An 11,045-nucleotide genomic window follows, 5' to 3' on the forward strand; every position below is an offset into this window, starting at 1 on the left:
CTCTATAATTATTGACGGGTTTTAAAGGCAGAAAAGCAGAAGTGAATAATGAATGAATTTTATTTTGGTGTTTCAGTTTTAGGGTCATTCTATTGCGCATGCTGGCCCATTGTCACATTATAGTGTGACAGTTAAATAGAACGGAGCCCTCGTTAATGTTATTATAGTTGCACCTGTGCTTTTCTACTGACAAGTCAGCAATACCTGGGGAAGATACTTGTGTGTCACTTTCTCTCATTGTCATTGTTTATTCTCGCAAAGCTTCTTACACTAAAGTACTGCCTTTGATTGGAAATATATTAATACTTCTACTTTATCAGTACCATTCTAAGCCATTTGACCTGAGCCAAATTTCAGACCACGTCTGTTAAAAAGAGAACATGAAATAAATAGAAAAGTTGGAGGTGGATACGTGTTTCTACATCACTTAAATGTGAAGCACTCTTTCTCCCCTTGTTCCCATTCCAATAACTTTAAGGCAAATAGGCCTGCACAATAATGATTCTGTTGTTAATCCCACAGTGGCTCCTTACAATACCTTATTTCTACTGGCCTGCCATACTTTGTTGAATTCGATATTTTACATATACTGTCAACCTAATTGGACATGGTTTAAAATCGTTTGCAAGTAGTAGGCTACCTCATTTTAGTATGTTATCTGTTCCCTTTTGTTAACTTTAGAATTATTAAGCATGCATTAGTGGCTAAAATAATGAGAAATGCTTAATATTTCAACTCGTGTTAAAAAGGAAGCAAGCATTTCACCATAAGGACGTTACTGTGTCAGGACTATTTAAATCCTTTAGGCTTCAGAAAACAGTTAAAAGATTAAATGACTTTAAAGAAGAGTGAACGAAAGAGATTTCAGACTAATGCAGGTAACTAAAGCTAATGGTCATTTAGTAGGGGAATGGTCACTATATTCACATTTCAGTAGCCCAACACAGATGTGGTCTGTATTGAACCCAGTTTGGACTGATGGTCGAGATATGATGTTGCGTAACGTGCTTGTTTTCCAACTGTGTGGGACGCCTCGGTGCTGATATACTTAAAAGTGTTGTGACTGACCAGTCGACAGTGGTGTGCACAGGAGGAAAGATGGGCTTTCCCCTCGACTTTTCCATCGAAACCTGGACTTTAATAGCACTGGTCATTACCCTCATCGCAGTGTAAGTATGCCAATGCGTCGTCTGTCTTTATAAATGGTTGGAGATAAAGTTTCCAAACCACCGAGTCCACATAGAAGCAGAAATGCTCAGTTTCGCGGTTTACTTTTGTGACAGTCCTTTCCAAGTGGAGGCTGTGTGTGTAGTATACAAATAGTTCCGTCGACCAGCCCTAAATAGCAAAATAATTAACCTATTACAAGTCATTTGCAACGTCAAATAGCCTCTAACCTACGTCTTGAGGGAGACATGATGCCGACCGAGTTAGGCTACCTTTCTATTAACATAAATCTTAATTAACGTAAGTCCCAACATGGATACTGTTAGGCCCTATATTACTAAAATGTTCACTGCCAGCCTAAGCTCACTGAAATGTAAAATTGAAGAGGTGTGTCTGATTTGCCTAGTAGTACTACAATTCGGCACTGGTTTGGAGTCCATGAATCAAATGACATGGATATTGGAAAAAGGGGGTCATTTTCTTCCATATAATATTAATAAATATTAATATAAAATAAATATGAACTCAAATCTAAAATGAAGAGGTGTGTCTGATTTGCCTAGTGTAGTCCTACAAGTCCATGAATCACATGACATGGAAGCTATTGAAACAAAAAAGCATTATTTCCCATAAACTATTTATAAATATGAATATAAAATAAAACAAGTATTCAAATCTCATATGAAGAGGTGTGTCTGATTTGTCTAGTGTAGTACGACAATTCGGCATTGGTTTGGAGTCGGTAGGACACATGACATGGAAGCTATTGAAATAAATGATGATTTTCCCATAACACGGTTTTAATAATTGCAATTTATTGATGGTCCCTAAGCTGACCCCCGGTGGTTAACAGCGAGCTATCGGAGGTGAGCGCATTTATACTGCCGACACTGGGTGAACTGAGTAAGAAGCCGTCATCGGATCCTGGGTGAATGTCTGTCGAATATCCAACTTAAAACTAACTTCACCGCGGTAATCGAGCGTTAGCCTACAATACGCAGCAAACATTTGTACGTTGAAATCTGACATGAAAAACCCACGTCGTCTCACCTGCAGTCTTCACTGTCTTCACAACGTCACAGTGGAGAAGTTGTTTGAACGTGCACTCGTCAACTTAAAGTAAATATATCTATATCGTCACATGTTTTGTTAAAAAAAAATGTGGTAACACTTTCTATGAAGGTCATCGCTATAATTACTTATGCATATATTTATAACACGATATAATGCGTCCATAAGACATTATAACAGTTGTTATAATCACTTACAAACATGCATTAGGCGCTATAGCAAAGTTCATAATGTATTATAAACTTGTGATTGAATGTTTTATAACTAATAGTAATACCAGTTTATATCAATGTGCGGCAAGAATCTCTGACTATAACACATTATAACCACAGACTCTGCGTCGTTATGAATACACTTTAGTCACCCTTTAGAATTAGTGATATAAAATGGAATAATACTAATTATAAGACCTTATAACACGTAATTGTTTGCTTTAAGTATAGTGACACACATTTTGCGCAGGAAAACAACTTTTCTTCACTTTATGAACAATCTGTATGAATTTTGAACATTTTGCAGTTTAGCACAAAAACACACCATAATTACATCAAGAAAACTGGTTGTCAGGGTGGTGAAAGATCTGCTCAAGAGAAGACCTGTTGCCGACCAACATCATGTAAGAAGAGGCTCAGATGTTGTCACAGATGAATGGCGAGCCTATGGACAGGCACTAACAGATGCAGTGGACAATTACAGACAACCACTTCACAAACAGTAGCCTATTAAAAGACATTTTAAAGTAATTGAATGGGAACACTGTTTGGGCAGTAGGAATGAGAATCTCTTGGCACCTCACGATTCGATTTGATTACAACTCAGAGGGCAGTGATCCATCTAGATGCATTTTTTCTGTGTAATTTCTGGATAATTACTAAGCATTTCGTTTGCACATTAAAATCCAAGAAATGTCTCCTCAATCGCTTAAAAGGACTAGTTTACATCCCTGATTTACTTTAGTAGCCTCAGCTCCTCCGTGGTCACCAGCGTCCTTCCTTTAACAACCAGTTGTTCCGACTCCTCTGGACACTGAAATATAATTTAACTTAACTATCACGATGTACAGTATGTGTACAGGACACCAGTTTAGCTTCAACCTGCTGTTCTCATTCTTCAATAAGTTAGGTAGTAACGACACGCAGCTAATTAACATTACTCCGTTACTAATTTAACTAACGTTACACTGCTTTACAGACCGGGGATCTGTTAGCTAGCGCTAACTGCCTTCACTTTTCCAGCAGGTGCGGAAACAACAGACTTAACGGACACACTGTGACCTTCACTGCACATGTCTGCCTGATGGACAACTTACTAAGTAACTTTATATATATATAATATTTTCCTCCGCTAACTTTCACCGTCACGTTCTCCCCGTTCTGCTGCTCTCTCTCTTTCGCTGGCACACACTCCAAACAGTGATGAGTGTTGCTGCACGGTGTGCCGGTGAAAATCAATGTCGTAGTCATATTGATGACAGTGTGAAATTTTAGTAACGTGGTCATTCATTCAGCAGCGGCGAAATGCGTCACCTCCGACTGTCCGGGCGCTGCAGTTCTGAAGGTTCCGCCATTTGAGTTCCGTGAACATTAGTACAGTATAGTATACTTCTTTGCGATGCGGACGTGGAAGATTCTGAATTGATTAAAAAAGTGAAGGCAGTTATCGCTAGCTAACAGTATTCCCATTGAATTACTTTAAAATGTCTTTTAATAGGCTACGTTTTGTGAAGTGGTTGTCTGTAATTGTCCACTGAATCTGTTAGGGCCTGTCCATAAGCTCGCCATTCATGTGTGACAACATCTGAGCCTCTTCTTACATGATGTTATAAGGTACAGATTGTTCATAAAGTGAAGAAACATAAATAAAAGTTGTTTTCCTGCGCAAAATGTGTGTCACTTTACTTAAAGCAAACAATTACGTGTTATAAGTTCTTATAATTAGTTCATATGGTATTATGTCCACCTATAATCGGTGGTTGTAATGTGTTATGGAACATGGTCAGAGATTCTTGCCGCACATTGATATAAACTGGTATTACTATTAGTTATAAAACATTAAATCAAAAGGTCATAATACATTATGAACTTTGCTATAGCGCCTAATGCATGTTTGTAAGTGATTATAATTGTTATAATGTCTTATGGACGCATTATATCGTGTTATAAATATATGTATAAGTCATTATAGTGATGACGTTCGTAGAAAGTGTTACCAAAACTGTTTTGCAAGAATTTCACCAATGCTTATGTTGACTTCAGGGCTTGAAGCACAGCCACTCAATATTTAAGAATTCCTACACATCAGGTGTCATTTACAAACCCCACCACTTTTTGAAATGGCTAATTTAGTCCGCATCACTTTTTTAAAGCATTATTTGTTAAAAAATGAACAAAAGAAAATGCCTTTAGAAAGATTTATTTGCACATTAAGAAAACACGCAATGCAAATAAAACAGAGTATGTGCATTGTCCAAAAACGTAACACAAGCTAAAAGAAAACAAGCTACTGATTATAAAATGACCCAAAAACGTGCATGCATGAATCAGTAACTTTAACAACAATCTTGACACAGTTTCCTTTTGGCCAAGTTTTCTGTTCTCTCCCTTTGAACTTGACAAAAGAGGAGGGAAGACTAAATCATGCCTAAATCATATGTGTTGCCTCAGCATGGATGATATTACAGGAGAAACAGACCTGAAAGCAACACAGAATGCCTGAGAGCTGCACTGGATTATATTCTATTATATTTATCTATTTTGAAATTACACCTGCCACCTGAATTTTGTGTTTCCTTCTACATAAATAAAAACATTTTCACCATAAATTGGTGCAGAAACTTTCACCAGAATACAGGAAATTAAGTGTTTAAAGATCAAAACTTCCTGGGGGAGGTTAGGGTTAAGGCCTCCCCAGATCCCACACTCACATATCTCAGCATTGAGGATATCTTTAAAACACTGTTTAGGGATCTTTTTGTCTCGTTCTTGTGAACCTAATCACGTATCGTAATGTCTGCAAGCTAAATGTTTCTTCACACCTTCACACCCCTAATCTGAGCCCCTATGTCCCCACCACTTTTCACAAAGTGAGGCCCTTGCTACACATAGCTTTAGTTCAGATTAACTTTTAAATGTGAAATAATCCATCAAAGTATAGTAATTATTAAATATTAACCTATTTATTCATTATAAAGTTTGAATGAATGATTTAAAATGCCATCTTATAGAACATCCAACAGTGGTTTCCTCTTGGAATAATTCAGTCTTCAATGCTGCGTTATTCCACTGTTATAGCCAGAAGCCCTGGTCCCCAGGCGCTGTACAGTGTCTGCCCACTGCTCCCTTCAGGGATGGGTTAAATGCAAAGAATGAATTTTTCCTACATGTATGTGACCAATAAAGTACATTAACCTTTACTTAGACAGGTAGTGTAGCCAATATTTATATTATTAATATATTTCATATCAGTCACAGATACCGGATTTTTTTTTGTGTGTGTGTCAAAGCGCTTGATTTATTCATTGCTGTCGGACGTAAAGAGACAAATATAACAAAAAAAGCTTTTGAAATAAATTGCCTACCCCTGCTTTGAGTAGACCTACAGATTAACAAATATTTGTTTTTAGTTTAATTAAGTTACAAACTCCATTTCACTTTACCACCTGTTGTAATGTGACAAATAAATTTAGACCTTGTACCTTGTACACAATAAATGGTGAAGTAAGTCATGATATGGCAGCACTGGACTAAAGGTGAGGGAGTTTTTTATGTTGTTGTTGTTTGTTTTGTTTTGTCATAAAAGAGCCGGGGGATGTTTATTCAAAATCAGTTTATTATAGCTTTCATGTACTAATGAATCTTTAGGCATTTGTTTTGTCATTCAGGCTGTAATGAAAAGATACAGATTTGATCTATTTATTTTCAAGTGAAAAAAGGCCCTGCACACCCACACAGGTGTTTGTACTTATTCTGGCTCATTACACCTCTGGTCAGGTTGAAGGTGGGTTGAGTTATAATTAACTCATGTGACCAGACTCCATGTTCTAATAGATAATGTCACAGTGGGTACCTTTTTACAGTATGACATATACAATTGTGTGGCTTGTATAATAACAGGTATAACTCCAGTCTTCGTAAAACAAACAACTAAATAATAACAATAATTGCAATACAAGTCCACATTCTTTATTTAAAAAAATATTTATTGTAAATTATGATAAAAACAAACAGCAATATAAAAGACAATCTGTGTAAAGACAAAGCATGGAATTTCCTAGGGAAAATGGCTTTTTTAATAACAGATGGATTACTTGGTCTCGGTTTTCTAATCCTGCTTTTAATCCTCAGATATGGATATGCTCCATATGGCTTTTTCAAGAAAATAGGCATCTGTGGACCCACACCATGGCCCTTTATTGGGACATTTTTGGAATACAGAAAGGTGAGACACAGATGAAAAATTGATACAATGATATTAGCGGACACTTTGCTTATGGCTGGTGGTTTTGAGTCACTCCTCTGTGGGTTTTTTCCTCAGGGCATCCACAATGTTGACACAGACTGCTTTCAGACATATGGAAAGGTGTGGGGGTAAGTAAGTGTGTGTGCATATATTGTTTGACATTAACAAAGAATATATTATACAATACATAACTTGTGCAATGCTCCAGGTTGTAACTGAGTCACTACAATATCTGCTATTGCGGCACAAGGTTGTACGATGGCAGGAAGCCTGTAATGGGTATAATGGACACAACTATGATCAAAACAGTCTTGGTTAAGGAGTGTTATTCTAATTTCACCAACAGACGGGTAAGGAAAAAACACAGTAGGGGCAATATCCCAAGTTAAAACCTCAATACTAATTGAAAATCACAATATAAAGAATGCTGTGTGTGTGTGTGTGTGTGTGTGTGTGTGTGTGTGTGTGTGTGTGTGTGTGTGTGTGTGTGTGTGTGTGTGCGCGCATGAATGTGTATGTGTGGATTAGGATCTGGGCCTGAATGGACCCTTATACGATGCTATATCAATAGTAGAAGATGAGGAATGGAAGAGAATTCGCAGTGTACTCTCTCCATCATTCACCAGTGGACGACTGAAAGAGGTTCCAAAGCACACTGCAGCTACACTTTTAAAGTTATTCACACGTGCACTGAAATGGCTTGGTGATACCTGTATGTAAATATTTAATGATTTATTGGTTTCATTGTTTACTTTTGGGCAGATGTATAAGATAATGTTGCAACACTCAAGTAACCTGATAAAGAGTCTTCACAAGAAAGCAGAGGCAGATGAAGTCATAGAGGTTAAAGAGTGAGTAATGTTTAGGTTTGCGACTCTTCATCAGTTTCATTCAGTTCTGGTAATTGAGTTTTTTTGGGCAATTGTGCTTGTCAATAAATAGAACATTTCTTAACGCAAACAGAGTTTTTGGACCTTACAGTATGGATGTTGTGACCAGCACTGCCTTCAGCGTGGACATTGATTCCATCAACCATCCCACTGATCCTTTTGTAGCAAACATTAAGAGAATGGTCAATTTCAACCTCTTGAATCCCTTGCTTGTAATTGTGGGTATGTCAAACATTATGCTGTAACCAGAATGTCTATCTTGCCCACTTGAGCCCTGAATTAACTATATGTTTTCTTATTCATTTTAGCTCTGTTTCCATTCATGCGGCATATTTTTGAGAAGATGAATGTGTCCTTGTTCCCTGCTGAAGTGTCTGATTACTTCTACAACTTTCTAAAGAAGGTCAAATCAGACCGGAAGAAGAATGAACACAAAGTAAAGTGTATAGCTACAATGGATTTGATGTTGGTTGTTGTGTTTTGTATTTAGTATTACTAACCTTTCCCTTAAAAACACATTGGAAAATCAAAATAGGATGTTTTATCTTGCAGAACCGAGTGGACTTCATGCAGTTGATGGTGGACTCTCAGATTTCGGAGAACAAAGAGGATACAAGCTCCCAAAAAGGTAGAAACATAAACCAAATGGAGGAATTTAAGCTCATGACTTTGTGTAGTCGTGGCTGAAGGGTCACTTTCAATATATCATGGGTCACATTCTTCTTTAAGAAAAATCCTTTTTCTTTCATCGTGCTAAAGTTGGATGTTTTCAGTATGTGTTTATTACAGGATGTTTTATGGTGGTTATTTTTCCAATTTTAAAATCCAAGTTAGCGACCAGTGACAGGCCATCGTCACTCTGTGCCATAATTTTCCAGTCAGATATTAGAAAAGGTTTATATTGACTCAATAAAGGACAGAACGCTCGATCACAAACTAATGCATGTTGAGCCTTTATAGACCACAAAGTTGCGAGCCGTTACTTTGACTATTATCATGATAGTGATAGTAGTTTAATCATTGTGTGTTTGTGTTGCAGGGCTGACAGATCACGAGATCCTTTCTCAGGCCATGTTATTCATCTTTGCTGGCTATGAAACCAGTAGCAACTCACTGGGATTTTTAGCGTATAACCTGGCAACCCACCCTCAGATCCAAAAGACCCTACAAGATGAGATTGATGAAACCTTCCCAGAAAAGGTGACATGAGTATTGTTTTTTCTACTGTAACTTTGTATCAGCAGCTGTTTCTGTGCTACCAGCCTGTAACTACTTTTATACTTTACCTCCCTCCAGGGTCAGCCAACCTATGAAGCCCTGATGCAGATGGAATACCTCGACATGGTGGTGAATGAGTCATCAAGGCTTTACCCTATTGGTAGTCGATTAGAGAGAGTTGCAAAGGCTTCTGTGGAAGTGAATGGTGTGACTATCCCTAAAGGAACCGTCATCATGATACCAGTTTACACTCTCCACCGTGACCCTACTTTGTGGCCTGAGCCTGAGGAGTTCAAACCTGAAAGGTACTTTACTGGATCAATGACAAGTTAATTTATAGGGGTGACTGTGGCTCAGGAGGTAGGTTGCCTGTTAATTGGAAGGTTGGTGGTTCAATCCCTGGCTGCATGTCAAAGTGTCCTTGGGCAAGATACTGAACACCATAGTTTTTGTTGGAGCACTTAGGCTCAGTGTGTGAATGGTGAATGCGTATGTAGTAAAAAGCGCTTTGAGTGGTCGAAAAGACTAGAAAGACACTATACAAATACGGAGCGTTTAAGATTAGATTTTACCTAAACTGCTTCATTTGACGAATCGCCTTAAAATGTTTGTGTTTCATTTTTTTAAGATTCAGCAAAGAGAACAAAGACAACATAGATCCTTATGCCTTTCTACCATTTGGAGCAGGGCCAAGAAACTGTATTGGCATGCGATTTGCTCTCTTGATGATGAAGTTGGCCATAGTGGAGATCCTACAGAAGTTCAGCTTTGTCACGTGCAAGGAGACACATGTGAGAAGACATTTTCAGTATTTATGCCCTTAAACCAGTGACAGGTTTTTATGTATGATTGGGTGACAGTGGATTTAAGGTTGGGTAGGGCTTCATTTGTGTCACATTTCTTGTTTTCCTAGGTTCCAATGGAGCTGGCAAGTGAAGGATTTCTCTCACCCAAGAATCCCATCAAACTGAAGCTGGAGCCCAGAACAACTGTTGCCGATTCGCCCTAAAGCTAACTCTGATTATCTGAAACGTGCCAGTTCTCACTATTAATCTGCTTCACTATCAAATCAAGTCACCAGTTTATGCTTCCTCGAGTACCTCTTAGAATAGATTTGAAATATGTAAAACACACAAACTTACCATTTACCTATAGCAGTGGTTCTCAAACTGGAGGGCGTGGATGACCAGGGGGAAACTGTGTTGAATGAACATGATTTATGTAGGGAAATAAAAAAACAACTCTTTGATTATCGCGCTGACCTGAATCCTTTATTTTATTTTAATCAAATTCAACCAGGCTCCTTTTTTTAGTTGTTGCTCCCCCAGTAATGTTAATGATTGATAAGCATAAAAAATTTTTCTGCTTCTATTTTCCCCACTTTTTCTTTTGCAGACATCTCAAACAACATTTGAGTTAAACTTTACCCGTCCTGGCCTGAGACACAAGGAAGGATCTGTGTTCATGTGCTCAACGTGCAAGGACAGAAAAAGTTTGAGAACCACTGGTTTGTATGCTGTAGCATTTACCAGACCAAATGTAGACTTTAAGTTTCCTTCGAACCAGTCTACAGCATAAAACTCAAAGTAAATCTGATTAAAGGGCAGAATTTAAAACATCTTGCAAAACTGACATTCTTTCAACGAGGAATTTCATAACAACATTTACTATGTACGTCATAATTGCAGTGAGAAAAACTGTAAAGCCCAGGCAACAACTTGAATCCAAAAGCATGGTTCTAAACAAACCACTGCTGATGTGTTTTGTAATTTCAGCAATAACAGAATTCCTTTGCAATATATTATCACATGTCAACTGTTGTTGCTTTTACTCTTCTTTGGTTGTCTTCTACGATTTAAGTCCTTTTATAACACTGTATTACTGTTACAAATGTTGATGAATACTATTTTATTGCTCAATTATAGCTATCCAGTTTGGCTCATTTCCAGGTTGTTAGTGTTTGCTGGCTGGCTGTGCTCTTTGCTCCTCATTTCACAAGTTATAGAGGGTGGAGCTGAGAACTTGTCACAAAGTGCAATTGCTAGCTCAGGAAGCAACATAAACAGGCAATATCTCATTCTCTTCCCCAGGTCTTTCAACTGACATTGTTTGTTAGATTTATTCTGCATCACCACACACACTCACATTTCACTGATGACATTACAGACATTACTGGTATGCTCACAATCATGTTCCAGTTGTGCCTGTTTTTCATTTATCTAATGAAAATGCTCACATTTA

The 11,045-nt window shown here is 37.8% G+C and overlaps 1 protein-coding gene across 1 annotated transcript; it reads left to right on the forward strand.

Annotated features, from left to right (window-relative positions):
- Positions 1 to 1,012: 1,012 nt before the first annotated feature.
- LOC119905426 (cytochrome P450 3A40-like) lies at positions 1,013 to 10,748 on the forward strand. Its single transcript, XM_038722460.1, has 13 exons — positions 1,013 to 1,169; positions 6,582 to 6,675; positions 6,772 to 6,824; positions 6,947 to 7,046; positions 7,225 to 7,338; positions 7,459 to 7,547; positions 7,660 to 7,808; positions 7,895 to 8,022; positions 8,139 to 8,214; positions 8,626 to 8,786; positions 8,883 to 9,109; positions 9,433 to 9,595; positions 9,718 to 10,748. The coding sequence occupies exons 1-13, from the start codon at positions 1,099 to 1,101 to the stop codon at positions 9,811 to 9,813; spliced, it is 1,521 nt and encodes a 506-aa protein (XP_038578388.1). The 5' UTR covers positions 1,013 to 1,098; the 3' UTR covers positions 9,814 to 10,748.
- The last annotated feature ends 297 nt before the right edge of the window (positions 10,749 to 11,045 follow it).

This window comes from Micropterus salmoides, unplaced genomic scaffold (assembly GCF_014851395.1).
Source record: "Micropterus salmoides isolate LMB-PRFRI ecotype aquatic unplaced genomic scaffold, ASM1485139v1 Ms_hic_scaffold_16, whole genome shotgun sequence".
In the NCBI taxonomy this organism is placed as follows: domain Eukaryota; kingdom Metazoa; phylum Chordata; class Actinopteri; order Centrarchiformes; family Centrarchidae; genus Micropterus; species Micropterus salmoides.